At 29.3% G+C, this 19,193-nt stretch overlaps 1 protein-coding gene across 1 annotated transcript in view; it reads left to right on the top strand.

Annotated features, from left to right (window-relative positions):
* The window catches only part of LOC129963915 (chitin synthase chs-2-like), a 72,920-nt gene that overhangs the window by 12,265 nt on the left and 41,462 nt on the right, over positions 1–19,193 (top strand). Inside the window, exons 2-6 of the mRNA XM_056078509.1 lie at positions 5,017–5,148; positions 6,358–6,596; positions 14,260–14,432; positions 15,728–16,701; positions 18,560–18,653. Of these exons, the coding sequence (XP_055934484.1) occupies positions 5,051–5,148; positions 6,358–6,596; positions 14,260–14,432; positions 15,728–16,701; positions 18,560–18,653 (1,578 nt within the window). The 5' untranslated portion in view covers positions 5,017–5,050. The remainder of the gene's footprint in view (positions 1–5,016; positions 5,149–6,357; positions 6,597–14,259; positions 14,433–15,727; positions 16,702–18,559; positions 18,654–19,193) is intronic.

Raw genomic sequence — 19,193 nt, 5'->3', positions numbered from 1 at the left:
TGCATTCATGATTTTTTTTATTTAAATTACCAGTTAATATGTAGGTAAGATTGAAAAATATTCATATGTAGCCAGCATATGATTCGCATCTAAATATTTTCTCAGAAAAAACAGAATTTTACAGAACAAAAAATCTCAATGAAGCTTAGTTTTCAGGTCCTTTTATATAAATTTAAGAAAAAAAATTTTAAGATAAAATAATTATTTAAATCAAGGAAACAGATTTTTAATTAAGATAATACTATACTTGCTTATACGAAATATTTCCTACCAATTTAATTTTTTGTAAAAAAATTAGAATGATAGTACTTTAAACTTTCTAAAATGCAGAATTAATGAATTTTAAATTAGCTTTTCATTTTTTTCATATTTAATCTTTATCATTTATTCTTCCTCCTTCCCCGATCAATTGTTTCATCTTCTCGATCCACGAAATCACTGATGTTCTAGTCGAATGGTTTTTAGATTTCTATCATCTTTTGCATTTGACCCAGTTGGTTAGTGGTATAACGACTGATCAATCCGATTTCAATCACGGCCCATTATGCGACGAACAACCTAATTTTTAGCTATTTTTGAGCATTATTCGACCAGTTATTCATAGTAATGCCTTCTGATTTTATCACAGATGCTTACAATTCGAGTTATTTCAATTTATTCAAAGGGATATTTTGAAATAAATAAGCTTTATTTTTTTTCTCACAGATTTGGTATTCTTTGAATAATCTGTTTGATCGTTAAGCTTTGATCTAGTTGAATAAGATTCTAAGAATACCAACTTAGGTCCAAAATTCTTCTTATGGTAAAGAGAAAACAATTAGAAATGAATCCGACGTGATAGATACATATTTCATATTCATTTATCAAATAAAAGAGACAAATCTCTTTAAATATTCATCATTGAAAAAGATAATTTTTTCATATATTTTCTCCAATTATAATCACTAAAAACTGATAGAATGGCACAAATTATGTATATGTTTGATTGAGATCTACTATGACATTTCAGTAGTATGAGGACTGTATAAAAAAGTATCCGACATTCGACTTCTTTTCTTCTTACATGAAGAGAATGGGTCCTCATCTCCTTCAAAGTTCACACACTTAGTTCACCTATTCTTCCATTACTAAAAGATGGAACCCTTGGAAGGTTTCTTTAGGAGTGGTGTTCATCTTGGTTGTCATTTCTGCATTATCTTTTCACCACTCTCAAAACGGGATCCTTTTAATGTCGTCTTCAATTTGAGGGACAATAAGAAGTAGCAAGGTGCCATGTGTGGTGATTAGAGGAGCTGGCATTGGACTGAAAATACATGTTTTGCCAATAAATTTTAGATCTTATGAGATGAATGTGCTGAAGTTTTGTTATGATGCAACTGCCAGTTTTTCGCCGTCAAGAAGTATGCTCTTTTTTCACCGAACTGCTTGTTGATAGTACTCTTGTGTCTATGTGTTTTTCTATCAGAATTCCACTCTCACAACAACAGGTACATTTAGAACGGTTGTGGCTTCTAATGCTGATCACTTTCCTCCTCTGTGAGGCCATTTTCAAACGGATTGTATTACTCCTTAATTTGTGTTATCCTCATAATATCGTTCTCCAATACCTGCAGGATCGTACGAATTGTGTCGTTTTGAGGATCATCAAGATTTTGGCAGAATTTGATTCGTCAAATTCAATTCGTTCAGTCGTAGCGACAAAATTTTTTTTTAAAAAAATCGACGAATACATATGAAAGTAACTTACTCGTCAGCTGACATGTAGCGATTGGTACTTTCGAATGTGGAGAAAAAAATTCGTATCTTTTGCTGTGAATAATGGTACCACTCTAGCATTACTAGTGACCGCTGGAAAATTCGAAGTCGGATTCTTTTTATACAACCCACGTATTCTATAACTTCTGTTACGATTTTGTGTAGTCCAATTTTTCAGCTAATACAGTCAATTCATTATAATTTGAAACCCATGAAATATTTTTGATTCCATAAAGTATCTTGAAGATGATATCGAAGTATAGCTACAACGTGCTGTTAATGTTGGATATATGCAATCATATACAAACATACTTTGGAATTTAAAATGAAACAAACGAACAAAAATATTGCAGTAAAACATCAAAACTTTTACAATAACAATCCTTTTTTTTCATGGTAAAGAAATTTAAATATTTATTTTTTTCTCAGGTTGATTTAAATTTTTGATGCTTTACCGTAAACAAGCATTTTATAATAATATTTCAATAGTAATATATAATATTCAATAGTATAAATAATATTTCAATAATAATATTTGATCATTCAGAGATATTCCATTCAGAGACTTAGCGATAATTTTATTTTAATAGTTAGCAGAATAGTTTCAATAGTTTAATAATTAACAATTACCAGAATGAGAGGGTGAGAAAACAAGGTGTAGTATGGAATTAGTAATATTATATTTGCTAATATGCAAAAACTATTAAAGCCATGATAAATAGAAAGCCCATAAAGACGTCTGCTATTCATATCAAATTGTTATAGTATTAATCTTGAATGCAATTGAATTTGATATTAATAGTAACATTTCACATTTGATTCTCCTTTGGTGTGTTACAGAATTATGAAATAGGTGGATGCCAGCTCATGTGTCGTCCTCGTCATCAGGCAATAATTTAAAATTACGAGGTTCGCCCCAAAATACCACTAGCTTTGCTTTTAAATGGGACATTAATATAAAGAAATTAAATTTCGTCTTTGATTTATGCTTCATGCTATTAAAATGAGCTTCATTCTCAACCTTTTTAATCTTTCATTCTTACTTCTTAAAAATGTTTAAATATTATTAATTCAGATAGGTTTCCGCAAATAATAAATATTTTTTTCAAATAGCCTTTATTGTTTTTAGTTGTCGTGTTTACTTTTACTCACAAATACAGACAGGCAGATGTCCTTCAAATTGCTTTCGTTCAAAATTTGAAAGAAATCCTCATATTTGATGTAAAGGAGTCATACATCTGTCTGTTCTAATTGTTAGGTTATTGTGTTAACAAACAAGTGTTTTTGGACAAAAGGCTAATTAGCGATGTCTGGTCATCTTATATTAATGCAATATAAAATGATGTCTTAAAAACCTAGATATCTTATTAAGAAAGAAAATGAATAACATTAATTTATTATTTCATCGACAACTTTACTTTTGATATTTCTTAATCGAAAGTTATTGCCACCGGTTTTGATCAAGGCACTTTGCATATTTGTTCTCATTAAAAAGAAACTCATCGGCAGAAAATCTGGTTTAAAAGTCGCACAGCAAACAGGGTTAGTTGAAAAAAAGGAAAGCAACTTTTACCTCAGGTCACTGGAACTTGTTTCATGTCCTTTAACTCGTAGGTTCAACTTTCTCTGTTGAAAGTTATATCATAGAATGACATCTGACACCCCCGCGTAGTTCAAGAGACCCTTCCAAATTCTGAGTCATTCTATGAAACTATTCAATTTTATTTTAGTAACATATTGTCTTTCATGAATAAATTACTTTTTTTAAAATAAGAATTGTTGGCTTTTATACAACTATAATAAAAAATATCTAAAATATAGATTTTTAAAATAGCCTTCAATTTATAGAATATATCTGATTTAGTATGAATAATATAAATCAAGTGATGGCAAGCTTTATGATAGTATTTACATAACGAATATGTTAATATTTCCACATGTAATAATAAATGAAAACTTTCTAATTCAGTTCTTCTTCTTTTGAGAAAACAATTAATAGATATGCTGAGTGCTTCATTAAATACTGACAGCTACTCGGAAACGTTTAATGAAAATGCTCAGGTTTTCATAAAAAATAAATAAATAAAAAAGCATAGAAATTTGAGTTTGTTTTTCTATTGTGGATACTTTGATTAGTAATTACAGCAACGACAAATTCGTGATGCTTCAGAGTTCCGCGGTGTGGCAAAGTGTTCAAGAGCACCTCCACATCATAATTTGGAATAGTAATTATAATTTGCAACTTTAGGGGAAAAAATTAAAATTAATTGAACTAGTTTAGACGAGAGCATAAAGCTCTAACGTATTTCTAATCCTCCTCGGTATAGTTATTTATTTATTTGTTATGATAAAATTATTAATAAAAAATAATATTTTAATTATTTATGGGGTAAAGAGAATTTTGATGGATTTTCATTGTACGTGTCTTACTATGGGGACTGATTTAATTAACTATTTAATTAATTATTTTCGAAAAAAAATCTGGAAAAATATTACGCTTGTAGCTCATTGTAACCATCAAAGGCCGAATCAGAAATAATCCTGAGATTGTAGATACTTCGATTCTTCTTTGAAATTGAATCAATTCTTATTTCATTAATGAATTTTTTAAAACTTCTGAATTCAATCCTCACATTGAGAAAATATGTATTTGAAATACTAAGTGCTCCATGAAATACTGACAACTTTTCGGAAGTATTTAATGGAAATGCACAGCTTTTTATAAAAAGAAACTAAAAATCCATTTTTCTTTTCGATCGTAAATAATTTGAATCGAAGTTAGAGTGCGATTTTCGATTCTTCTTTAAAACTGAATGAATTTTAAGGAATTTTTTTTCTTCTTTTTCCTTTTTTAAAATTATTTATTAGATAAAAAAAACAATACAATTTAATATAACAGAATATTTTAAATGAAATTAGAATCGGTATAAATATGCATTTAAGATGAAATTAAAGATACAATTATAGTATTTATCACCTTTAGAGTAAAATTAATTTTTATTATTAAATTTAATATTAAGATTCTAGCATTATATTATTTGTATAAATAGAAAAAATGAAATACAAAAGTATTATTATAAACTTTGAATGTATTATTTATTTTTATTTGAAAAGAATGTAGTATTTGAATTTACCATTATTTACTTTTGAATGTAGTATTTGAGTATGTACTGTTCAAGTTATTTATAGAAATAAAGAATCAATCAATCAAAAAGTTCGAAAGCCTTCATGAATGTAATTTGTCATCATCTTTCATTTCAGCAATCTGTGATATTTTGCTCAGTAATAAATTAAAATGCCGCCCGTGACTAGAAACGATCTGCAGTTGTCAGATGAAGACTCAGACGATGACAATGATGAGAAGGCACCTTTAGTTGAAAATCCTTATGATAAGTAAGTATTTCAATAAATGCAAGACCTCTTTTTTATTTAAAAAACGATTCTAAAGTATCACAGATGAATTGTTTAAAAAAAAAAACTGAATACAAATGAAAATAAAGGAAGTGTTGCTTTTTCTTTTTATATTAAATTTAATTAATTGATACAAAAAGTTTGTTTTTAAAAATAAAACAATGTAGAATTTGTCGACAAAATAGCAAACAGCAACTAACGACAAGTTTTCAAACTTATTGACGTTATGACGAGTAAATATTTCAATAAATGCGAGATCGCTTTTTCTATCGAAAAAAAACTCTGTAATGTCAAAAATAAGCTTCTTAAAAAAACTTAACAGAATATAGATAAAAAAAATCAAATAAATGCTACCTTTTGGGCTTATACTAAAATTAATTAATTGATACAGAAAATTTAATTATTTCTAAAAATAAAACAATGTCAAATTTATTTTAAACGGCATAAATAATAACTAACGACAAGTATTGGAACTTACGAACACAGAAATATGTGTTCTTAAGCATTGTTCTTAATTTGGGAATATACTATCTCACATTTTTTTACTAAATTTTAATTTCTAAAAAAAATATTCTGTAAGAGTCTTTTTAGTATACAAACTTTAAATTTTATCTTGACAATTTCTTATTAGGATTGATTACAATTACAATTTATTATTAAGATTGATAGTTTTAAATAATGCTCCTTTTCAAAATTAAGTGGAGGTTATTTGAATGAGTACTTTTAATAACCTGGCATCAAATGTAAAGAACCTTTCCCCACTTTTTAATTTTTTGTACAACACACCAGCACCAGAATCATTTCGCATACAATATTCTCTCTAAATTACATGACGCATATGTATATTGCAACTCTTTGGTGGAATAGGATCCGAAAACTATGATCTTTTTCTTTCATAACTGAGATTCTAAGTAGCTTTTAGATAAAGTTGCCCAAACAAACAACGGAAAAACCTATTAAAACTGAGAATCTAAGTGGCTTTTAGATAAAGTTGCCTAAATAAACTATGGAAAAACATTAATTTTGGGGTTATTTATCTCTTTTGATAAAAAAAAAATTTCGTGTATCGTTAATTTCGTGTATCTTATAATGATATTTTCACATCTTCGAGAAAATAATTATTTTTATATTCATTAAAAATACTAGATTAATCATGCATTGTTCTTAATGAATTCCATCATTTTCATTCAGGAGTCGTAAAGAAGACCTGAAAGGATGGGATGTGTTCATCGTCACTCCACCAGAGGAAGAGGACGAGACGGCGACCTCCAAAGCCATCGACATCACCCTCAAGCTTATGAAAGTGTTTGTGTATATTGTTACATTCAGTGTAGTAATCGTGTCTGCAGTGATTGCAAAAGGGACTTTCTTTTTCATGACATCCCACATACGAGAATCGAAAACCATACCCGTCTGCAGGAGAGGACTAGGTGAGTCAAATTCTTTCAATGTTTTGTGGTTACTTAACTATATATATTAGGCAAGGGTTCTTAATTATTCCTGGATCAAGAGAAAAATAATAACTAACTATTTCAAGAAATTTTGAAAGTGTTAACTAATAGTAATTAAGAATGTGAAGCATGGGACTGTTTGCTTAGTTCCAAATTTATCTTAGTATTTGCGTATGAAAATGGTAAGGTTAAAGTTGCAAGCATCGTACTTGAAAACAATGTAGATTGTCAATAATACGGCGTACATCGAATCAAATAATTGTCGGATAAAGAAAGGTCCTGGATTATTGGAGTTTCATTAAATCAAGGATTTAAATTGGAAAGCACGTTTCTTGAATAAAATATTCAGAAATTTTTACTATGCATAACTAGGGGGCTTCGCCCCATGCTTGCTTTTGCTCACCAAACCCGATGTTGTTCTGGAATCATGTATATCTTCAGATTTGAAGTTTCTTGAGGGATTGATTCTTTCCCCTGAGACAACAAAAGTAAATGGAAACAAATAGTTTTAAAAATGTCATGAACAAAAAACTTAATTATAAATAGAAAAAGAAGTATTTTAGAATTAGTTAAAATTCAGAAGAAATCGCATCATGATTTTAACTTTTACAGCAAGAATAACGAATTAAAGCATTAAATTAAAAACAAATGAAATAAAACTTTCTTGAAACCGTTAAGTTTTCCTTTGCATTTTTTCTTCGTCTGATATTGCTGAATACCCTATAACTACTTTAAAAAACAATGACGAATTTATAAATGTGTTGCTTAGTTATTCAGATGATTGCTGGTCAGAGACAAAAAATTTCCGCTATTCAGAAACGGTAAACAATCAGGAAAACTATACTGTTGCCACAAACGGTGTGTCTAAAAGTAGAATTAACAAATGATATTTTTTTTAAACTCATTTCTTTCCTTTTTAGCTACCATACCATTGTCAAGTGCAATATAAAAACTTAACTACGATTTAATAAAAACTTTCATTAAATATTTCGAACATTACTGGTAAAACAAACCTCGAATGTTATGAGTCAGGTAACTCGCTATCTACCAATCACAAAGTGAATAAAACGCACTATTTACATTAAAAAATTAGCTATATTTAAAGCATTATATCTACAAATAAAATTTGTAGATATTGGTGTGAAGGATTTGATTATCCTTCACTGTTCGTCCCCTGTCCTTCTAAAAATACCGAATTATAAAACCGGATTAACGACAGTCTACTATATTTGCTAGTTAAAATTCAAGCTAATAACGCATGTTATAGAAGTTTTATATGCAAATGTGTACTTTATTGAGATTTTTCTTCTTTATGCCAGTATATAGAAGGACAGGAAAAAAATTGCTTAATTTTTTTAGTAACAAAGGGTATTCAGAATTAGTTATTAATATTGTTAACAAAATCATCAATGCTAAATAACTTAAAAAACACTTTGTTTTCTTCTTTCCATTTTATTTAAAAATCCATATGGAGGTATTATTTTTAAATTTTTCCTTTTGCTGTTGCGTCTTGATTATTTCAAACTTAAATGTATTCTGCTTATTTAGTAGTCAGAAGAATAAAGGGATTTAGAAAAATATGAGCCTAGTTCAGGCTTTTGGATATTATGAACTATGTAAATAATGACGTTATGCCAAACAATGCACTGAATAATCTTTCAAAAAACTAAATTTCCCAGATATAAAAAAATGCTATGAATATATGCTGAACAGATTAGTGCTTTATTGTATTAAGCTTTACTGTTTTTCCTTTGTAAAGCAGAAAAACCAAAACACTTAGTCACGAATAAACAGACTTAGAGCTAGCTAATGCGGCTTTTTATTTTAAGAATTTAGTAACTAGCTTGAAACTTGCAGTCTTTTCTTTCAAAGTAATATGTTTAATTTTTTTTTTAATTTTAAGTTTTTTCTTTCGGTGAAGAGAAAGGAAGGGGGGAAAAGAAGAAGAAGAAAAAAAACCCCTCCAAGAAAAGAAAAATGATTCTCGGCTTAACCTCTTTCTCTTCTGTGCAATTCATTCACCGACTTGAGTAAACTTTTTTTATGCAGTATTATAAGATTAAAAGAAGCAGTTTTGTTTACTGAATATTCTCACAATTTACTACAATTTTGTTAGAAAATAATCTAGCCACCTAGAAGAAATGCAGGTGTAACATCAGATAATAATGCTAATATACACACTATTAACAAATGCATAGAATCTTTCAAATATATTGCATGTATTAAATAGATCCGTTCTGTTAACTTCATTTCAAATAAAATGTTATTAATATTTCAAGCTAGAAATGCTTAGGATTCTTAAAATTGTTTCCTGGAAAATTATAAAATTATCATTGTTACTCTTTCAGCTTCAACTAAAAGAAAATAAAAACTCTAATTGTACAGATTTTTAAAAATCATAAACGAATGAAAAAATATTAATTTTGTTTATTTAACATAACTCAACATATACATTACTCAAAATAAAAAAAAATAATGATATTACAATAAATGATTCTTTACTGCATGGGATATAATATACCATCATTTCACAGCTTCAAAACTAGTATAAAATATCAAATAACATTTTCTTTATTATAAAACAGTTTATTCACTCATAATAAAACAACATAAACCGTTGCAGACGATGAAAATACACTGCATCACACCATGCGCCAACCTGAATCACAGCAGCACTCCCAACTTAACTGATGCTTTTTGATTTCTATAATTTTTTTTTCAGTTATTTAGGCATTTATGGTTCAGTTATTTAGGCATTATCAGCGCCATGACCATTCGGCCATGGATAGTCGACAGACTCTTTTCAATGCAGCATTATTGCTCGAAATGCGCGGGAATTAGTGACTCCTTGAGATCGAAATCTAAGAAACAAATATGAAAAAAAGAAAGAAAAAAAATCACAAATAATTTGTGCGTAGAATTTTTGATAAGCATTTCTCTTTAGTAATGTTTATGATGATTGCTCAAAAGTGCGTTCATCGACCCTTATGCCTTCTTAATAGGTCCAATGGAATAAATTGGCTTCCACTTACAAAAATACTATGTTTTCTTCGCCCACTACAGTCATAATAATAGGAAACAGAATGATGTCTGTTTTGAACAAAATCCATTTGAAATTATATTTAGCTACGAAAAATGCTTGGCCAACAATGTTTCCTTTCATAGTAGGTTCGTTTTCTCATTTTACATCTAATATATATGTATATATATATATATTAACTTGTCAATGCATTCCAATAGAAAAATTTGCATATTATTTTTCTAATCATTCAATTTAATACATATCAGTATTCAATTTAAAACGTAAAAGTATTTTTATATTGAAGTGCATAAATTTTAACTAAAAGCAGTTGTCAAATTTACCACCTCCATACATAAATACTTGTCCCTGTGGAAAATCCTCATTGTACTTCTTTTTAATGTCCATGAACAATGCCAATATCAATTTAACTTTTTATCATCCCAATCCAGCCAGACAAATGTGGGCACTCTTGATTTCCTCATAATTCTCAGCCGCCCCCTTCCTTAGTGGGGTTCGTGACCGACACTGAAGAAAATATAAAAATCCCATTCCATCACATTCAGATAAAACGCCCACGAGCCTCAGGTGGGAGTGGCTGAAAGGAATCTGCCGACCTCCTATTCACCTCTTGATAGCTGCTGAGAACTAGTTTAGATGGATTTTGCAACAAACAGCCGTCTGGTCATTGTTCGCGAATGGTCATGTCTGAATGGACGATCTGGTTTCACTTTTACCCGATTGTTTCTGTACATAATATCGATCGGTAGATCACGGTTTTGTCATTTTCCGCTCTCTATTGTGCAGCAGTGACCCTGCTTTCAAAAAGTCAGTGTGTTACTCTTTGCAAACAAAAGTAGGGAAGTGATTTGCAGATAGTGAGTCGTATAGAGTTTATTAGACGATGATTTTCTAAGACATAACGAGTAGCACACTTGCTACTGTTCATTCTTTCTGGAGACCTTAATACTTACTTTTTTTCTGGTTTGTAGATGTTTACTCAGTAAAAATAATTGACTATCTTATACTTCCAAATAAGCATCGATTATATGGAGAGATGTTGGCGATTATGGAATGAAAACTCTAAAAATAGACGTAAATAAAACTAAATAGTTGTCACTAGTAAAATTTATTAAGTATGGCAGTAAATTTTAATTAATTTTACTTTTAAAAACTCGTAATCTTTATAAAATTCGATAAAATAAACGCGATAGACAAATATAACTTTTAGAATATTTGCATTTAATTCTTCTTTTTTTTTAGTTGAAAAAATTTTTAAATAACTGTACATAAGTGTATAAGGAAAATAAGTTCTGGAAAATTATTTTTGAGACTAAAATTTATTCATTGTAGTTGTTTAAAGAAATTTAATTTTCTTATTTCGTTAAATGTATAACAAGTAATTTTTTTTATTGTAAGTAATCAAAGTATTGAAAATCAACCAAACAGGTAAAAACATGCAAATGCAGATTTAAATGATAATTTTGGAATAAAAACAAAATAAAACGGTTTTTCACGAATTTTACCAATTACATAAATTCAACTCTTTTCCATTTATATTTGGTGTGGATATCCACATCAATGGTATTAAGTAGTTGAATTTCCAGCTAAAAAGATCTTGCCTATCTCTCTGAGTTGTTCCAATATCAGATACAGACAATAAGCAATTAATATCGTTTGCAAGAATTCTACTGCCACGAAAAGTCAAAATTACTTTCAGGAATAGTATCATTCCATCTTTCCCTTCATGTTCTTTTAAGAAGCAATAAAAAGAAATGTAAAATAAGAAGTAATTACAAATTTTTCTTATAAATTCTTTAACACTAAGTTCTGCAAGTTCTGCAATCATCCATGGTTCAAACTAAATTTTCCTTTTTTTTTCTTTTTACTAGAATAGATATTAATTATCTGAAAGATTCGCAATGGAGAAAATAATTGAAAATTCTTGTTAATTTACATTTCACTTGAAATTAAATTCAAATGAGTTTTTTTTTGTTGTTGTTTCATACACTATTTTTAGAAAAAGAACTAAAACGGAAAATCAAATAACTTATTTCGGATTTATATAGGTAAATTTTTGCAAGTATATTACGATATAAAATGGGAATAATTATTTCCTTTGCTCTTTAAGTAGCTGCATTTCATAGAAGTTCAGATATTCATTGCTTCACCAGTTGCTTTGTTCCCGCTCAAATGTCAAACAAAAAGAATTCGTTCGGAACACTCGGCAGGTGTTTTTTTCGTAGCTCTTCTCTGACAAGGTCGAACATTTTTCTCCCCGCTAATAATTAAATCTGCCCATTTTTAGAAAGAGCATACAATAATAGTGGCTATTATTTGTTTTTCCAAGAGATATTCAGGAAGGAATCGAGCTTTTCTTCAGGTTATTAAAATTATATACTAAGGTGTAAAAAATCGTAGTAATCACAGAATTACGTATTTTGAGCATTTTCCAGCTGTTTAATCAGTATTATTGGAAAAATACGAAACAAAATATCGGACTAACATGAGAAAAGAAAAAAAATATTTCGAATCGTGAGTTTGTTTTTTAGAAACTTTTTGTTCTTCACAGTTATTTATTAATTTGATAGCTTGCTTATGTGAAAGGAAACTTTTCAAATGATCAATTTTGTAAACTTAGTTGAATAATTTCATTACTTTTTTGTTTTCTTCGAAATTTTATTTGCAAAATCAGAATTTTATTATTTTTTTTCTTAAACTATACTCACCAGCGATACTTTTATCATGCACTTTTCCTACGGTTTGAAATTTATTTTATTTGATTGAAAGTTGTCAGCTTCTTTTTTTTCCTATTTAAATCAAAATTATTTCTACTTGAAAATGATACATAAAACTAATACAATAAAAAAGAATAAGTACTTAATCCAAATTGAATCTTCAGCCAACGAAAAAAATATTTTAGTGCAATTTACCAGCAATTGCTGAAAGAATGCTTCGGCAAAATAATTCCTAACATATTAGAGATCTCTTTGTGTGGCACATTTCAATTCAGTATCAATACAAAATGTTTTTGTCACCGATTTTAAATATTTAATGTTTTATGAAGAAATGAAGACTAAATAATGTATCTAGATCTTTAATAAGAATTGCAGATACAACAGCTCTATTCTATATTTCTACAATTGGAATGTCCAGTTCAAGACTTGTTTTCTTGATGTTTACTTGTATGATTTAATCTAATTAATAAATTCATTGTGTTTATAACATACATATTGGTTTTTTTATATTTTATTCAGATAATAATATAATACTTGTTTTAGAACTCAGGGAATATAGTGATTTACTATTAAATTATGTACTGATAAAAAGAAATATTAAAACTGAAATAACGCGAATCTGCAATGCTAAGATAATAGAGAAAAATAATATTTACTTCGAAAATAAGTGTTGCTGAGCAATTTATTAGAGCTGTAATTGTTTTTATAAGTAGCAAGGCTGCATTTTACAACGTTCAACCGCGCTAATATTTTACAATTGACAATAGGATCTTTGTTTATTCTAAAAACTAATAATATAATCATTCCTTTATAATCGTCGTAATGATGCAGTATGTATTTAGAATTTTCATAAAATGGAAAGTTTATTTATACTCTTCATTTGAAGAGAGCTCGAATCACAGAATAAGATATTTCTTATTACACCTTTCGAAATGAGGCGATGATATAACAAATCTAAGCTTATTTATCGACTGATAGGGTTATTGCTACAAACAATAATAATAACCGAAATTTCGATTTAAGAATATTAAAATAGAAAAACAATTTTTCATCCTTTAGAACAGCTTTTGAAAAGAGATAAATAAACTAATTTATTTTTTCCCCCAAATTCCAGCTTCTTGGAAAACTTTGTATACATTGCAAATATTATCCCATTAAATGGAGAGAACGATTAAGGTCAAATTAAAATGAAATTATGGTCAAATTAAGTCACGAAATTATTTATTAAAAGAAAAGTAGTGGTAAGAGTTTTTTATTAGTTTATGAGAAGTTATTATTTTAAATTAAAAGGATTTTCCTTTGAGAGTTAGTATTTTTAAAGCATTACTTAATTCTAAAAGAATAATGGGGAATATTTAAATCAGATACAGTTTTTTTTAAATAAGACTTTAATAGTTTCATAATTTTATTCCTTCATTTGAGTAATTAATGTTCTAGGTCATTCATTATAATTTTGACTTGAAGTTGGAAAGAAATTTAAACAAAAAATTTCCAATTTAATAGCTTTATCTTTTAATTAAAACCATTTACTTAAATTCTTTTAATTATTTATATAGATTTTCCCCAAATATTATTGAAAAAACATGAAAAAAAAGCATATATATGCTTAAAAAGTGGTGCCTCTTGTAAAATGATAAATTGTATTGTTATCTCTGGTGAATTATGTATGATCTTATTAAGTTTGATTTTATGAAATTAAGATAGAGTGATTAATTACAAATTAATCCTTGACTATTTCCAGGACCTCTGGTGAGAGAAATCCATATAAATTAAATAGGATAAAATTATATCTATAAATTAAATAAAACCTATAGATTAAATAAACTTTTTTCGAATGCTTCTAAATCGAGAAAAGTATATATTTTCTCTTCCTTGATTATTCCAGGCTTGGATCGTGATAGAGATTATGAAGTCATTTTGCCTTCCATACAGAGGGTGGCATGGATTTGGGGTATCTTTTTTGTTTTAACCATTCCCGAATTCTTCACATTATTTCGAAGTTTTCGAATATGTGTTTTCAAGTCATACAAGAAGCCAAAACTTCTCTCCTTCATCTCGGTAAGTGTCTTATTTTTCACTGAAAGATTTCTTTCAAAATAAGAAAAAGAAGTACATTAGCAAATCATTAAGACATTATATCATGAATAAGGCATCGCTAAATATTCTTCCTAAAATATATCCCTAAAGAATAAGAAATTCAGGCTTAGCAAAACATGAGAACTTACAAAATAATTAAATTTATATATAAAGGGTGACCCAAAATTCACTCAAGGTTTGAATTTGCCATCATTCGTGCAGTAAAGTGTTCGCAACCCTATTAAAAAACCATTTGACAGCTGATAGTTTATGGCTAGTAAAAATGGAGCGTTACTCGATAGAACAACGTGTTTTCATTGCTGAACAATGTTTCAAAAATAATGAAAGTCTGGTGGCCACAGTTCGAAAATTTGAGAATTGGCCCCTTAGATCGTGCGATTTAATACCATTAGATTTCTTTTTATGGGGTAATTTGAAGTCAAAAGTCTATGACAAAAAGCTCACAAGCACTGAAAAAGGAAATTCAACACTGAATCAACGTAATTCAGCCATATTTAAGCAAAATTGTCAGGGAAAATTTCTTCATAATATTGTGTATGTGCCAGCAATACCATGGAGACCATTGCCCTATGTGTTATTCCATACATGACCATAACCTGTGTACCTTATGATTCAATAAAAATATAACAATTAACAACTGTTTTTTTTATTTAATTCAAATCTTGCGCTAGCACGTTGTTCTATCAGGTAACGCTATATTTTTACCAGCTCTAACTATCAGTTGTCAAATGGTTTTTTAATATCGTTGCCAACACTTTACTGCACTGTTGCTGACAAATTCAAATCATGCGTTAATTTTGGGACACCCTTTATATATCTAGTTATTAGATAGTCAAGTTTTAAGCTTAAGTTGCAAATTTTGTCAAATTGTAAATTCTCTAAAAATAAATTTGATTTCAATATTTATTATATTATAGTCTTCTAATTTTGAAACTCCCAAACTAAGCTGATTATATTTATAATAATATTATTCAGTATAAAAGTTAGAAGAATATATCAAACATGAATTAAAATAATAATTATAAAATTGTTACATATTATATTTAAATAATTGTGCCCATAAAAATTATATCTTTCATCACACTTTAGATTAGAATTTAGAATTAATTTATTTTATCTAGCTATTTTCCTATTATCAAAACTGAAATAATAATTTCTAATTAAATTACCTTGTAAAATATTCTACATGCAAATAATTCATGGAAATTTTACATTCCACATGTATTTATATATGATTTTTTTAATGTATTCCACAGATATTTATTGTAGAAACTCTTAGCACAATTGGATTGTGCCTTCTTGTCTTTGTCGTCTTGCCAGACTTAGATGTGATCAAGGCTGCCATGCTTACGAACTGCGTCTGCTTCGTTCCAGCAGTCATGAGCCTCCTTGCTCGCAATTCCGAAGAAGCAAAACGGCCGCTCAAAATAGTGTTCGATATGATGGCCATAGTGTTTCAAGGAAGTGCTCTGGCAGTGTGGCCGGTCACAGAAAGTGGTCCAAACACTTGGTGCATACCACTTTCAGTGGTTTTGGTGTCCATGCGATGGTGGGAGAACTATCTGGACAAGAAATCCCCCATATCTTTGATCCGCAAGCTCAGCGTCATAAAAGATGATCTAAGAAAGAGTCGCTATTTTACTTATGTGTTTATGTCTATGTATAAAATGGTTTTAATCCTATGTGCCATGTTTGGATTCTTGCACTTGACGATGGAAAACGCAACACTAATCTTCAAAGGATTTTCGCTCAGTTTCCGCAGTCATCCTATTCAAGTCCAGCAAATAAGGAGGACAATTCTGCTTGCAAACATGCCTGATGTACCGACTGCCAGTCCTCTTGATGAGCAAGTATTCATCACTTCTGAAGCCATGGCTCCCATCCATGTGGCATTGATTCAAATCAGTGCAGCTCTGATATGTTATGTATTTGCCAAATTTGCATGCAAAATTTGTATACAAGGATTCAGTTTTGCATTTCCCATCAGTTTGACGATTCCCGTTTCCATATCGATGTTGATTGCTGCTTGTGGGATAAGAACGGAGGATGAATGCTTTTTCGAATCTTTTATTCCCAAGTATTTGTTTTGGACCTGTCCACAAGGAAATTTTCTTCAGGAATTTGTCTCGGATAAATTTGCATGGATCTGGTTGCTTTGGCTTCTCTCACAAACTTGGATAGCTGTACATATATGGACACCTAAATGCGAACGTCTGGCAAGTACTGAAAAGTAAGTTTGTTTTGTTTCTTCGTATAATTTCAAAGAGGTATTACTTAAAAATCAATGTAAAGTAATTTCTCAGAATCCTCTAAGAAAATATTTTGACACTGGCTGGTACCCGGCGCGTTGCTGCCGCAGAAGAAATAATTTTGGAAATATCGTTTAAAATTTGAACTAGCTATCTTGTTTACTTAGGAATGACAGAAAGAATGATATTTATTTTCTTATCGACAGTTAATACATTCATTGAAACTGAATAATATATAAAAGAGTATAAATTATATTTATTGATTTTTTTTTTTTACTTTATAATTCAAATATATTTTAGGGTAGACAATATTTTTTTATTTTTCCTTCTTCAGAAAAAATAAATAAATTTCGTGGTTGTTGGACTCGTGAGCATCCAACATACAACTGGCCATATGAAAAAAATGGATTTTCTAGGTTCAAAGCAATAAATTGGCAAAGTTTTATCGTCATCGGATGAACGGTACAGCAGCGTAATGTACGAGCAAATAAAAATTCATTTTTATATATTGGATTATCCAATAAAATTTTAAAATATTATTATTAAGGTTAACTTTCAAATCTAAGTAACAAAAGATATACGAGAATGTTATGAAATGTTATGAATGAACAAGAAATGTTATGAAAAATATAGATATAAGCATCTTCACTGAATTTCATTTTTGGAAAAAAATGTCTTTCTAAGTAATTTTGCTCTTTTAATATGATTGTTGTTGTTGTTGTCGTGCCTATGCATACAGTGCTAGTGCAAAAGATTAGAGTCCTCCAAAAGCCTTGGTGACAAGATCTGCAAGTTCTGGAGCCCGATGGCTATGGAGGATTTCGATTGGGCCTGCTCCAAGTTGAAAGAGGGAACCAATAATGGCCTAGCAGTCAAAAACATGATCTGGAGTTAGTTGCGAATGGGGACAGTACTAGCAGGTGGGATGGGATTTTATATTGGTTCGTGAGATCTTCATGCCTTTGAAATGTCCAGTACGTAACCTAGCTATTGTAGAGGTAAGATTTCTTGGGCAGTTTAGGTCGGAAATTGTTGCCTTGCTAAGATGCTGGTTGTAGAAGAGGGGTGTCATTGCCTAAGGAAAGGTTGGATTTCTGACTGTTGGTTCGCAGGAGCTATTTAATTTCACTCCTACCACCCAATGGTAAACCAAAGGAGGCATTCCCCTATCCGCTGCCTGGGGACGCGCGCTCTAGGGGTTACAGGCACAATCATCTCATATGTGGAAGTTCAAACATTTTTTTTTTTTTTTGAAATAGCATACAGTTGAATCAAAGCTGTATAAAAATAAATAAATATGATCAAAAGCACTCTGGCTTCGTTTTTCATTTGTTTCCACATTATGTTGAGGTATATAATTAGCTTCGATGGACAGTACAGAAAATCAAACATGCGTTTTGGAAATGGTGTCTTTTCTCATACACTAATTTATTCTAAAACCGAATTCTATTTGTTTAATTTTTGTAGTATCGATACTACGTATCATGTAGATGGATAGACAGTTCTTTCTTTGACGAATGTGATACAAGATTAGATTCTGGGGCTCATCCAATTTTGTCTATTTTTCCGTTTTTGAATTATCGTGTTTTCGATTACAAGTGAAAGCAAACAATTCTAAAAATATTAGTTTTGACTTATAAAAGCCTAAGGCGTGAAGGTCTTTATCTTTAGACGTTAGAATTTAAATTTCGAACTTTTCGACGATTCCAATATTTGTTCATTGTTATGCTTCATACGTATGAAAGTATAAAAAGATTTTTTTAAAACTCTGTCCAAGAGAGTAATTTTCATATTTCCGACACTTTTTATAAATTGAAACTAAAAATCTACTTTTTTTAGGTTGTTTGTTAATCCTATGTACTGTGGTGCCCTGATAGATCAGTCATTAGCTATGAATAGAAGGAGAGATGATGAAGGCGAAATAAAAAGTGAAGTAAGTTGGAATTTTATTATGTTATATTATTAGGTTATTTAACAACGTGAATTAATTAAGACATTATTATACTTATTTCACTAATATAATTATTCATCTTTTCAGACTTTTAAAGCAGAATTAGATGATTTACTTCCACGTCTTGTTGGAATTAGAATGAATTAAAACGATAAATCTTAAAATTTTATTATTATTTTAAAATCTCAATGTAAAAAAAATAATCTGGATTTATATTCTAGCATTTAATAAGTAATATCACCTAATACAATTTTAATGAATTTGGTTATTAACTTTGACTTCTTGTTGGAATCTTCTGAAGTTGTTTTTTTTAAACTACGAAAAATAAATCTTAAAATTTTTATCATTATTTTAAAGTTTCAATGTCAGAAAAAAAATCTGAATTTATGTCCTGTCACTTAATAAGTAATACCAACTATTTCAATTTTAATGAATTTGATGATTAACTTTGACTTCTTGTTGGAATGAACTGAAGTTTTTTTTAACTAAAAAGATAAATCTTAAAATTTCATCATTCTTCTA

The sequence above is a fragment of the Argiope bruennichi genome, chromosome 3, assembly GCF_947563725.1.
Source record: "Argiope bruennichi chromosome 3, qqArgBrue1.1, whole genome shotgun sequence".
In the NCBI taxonomy this organism is placed as follows: Eukaryota; Metazoa; Arthropoda; class Arachnida; order Araneae; family Araneidae; genus Argiope; species Argiope bruennichi.
The sequence above is the reverse complement of the archived record's forward strand: the minus strand, read 5'-3'. Positions and strand labels throughout refer to the sequence as shown.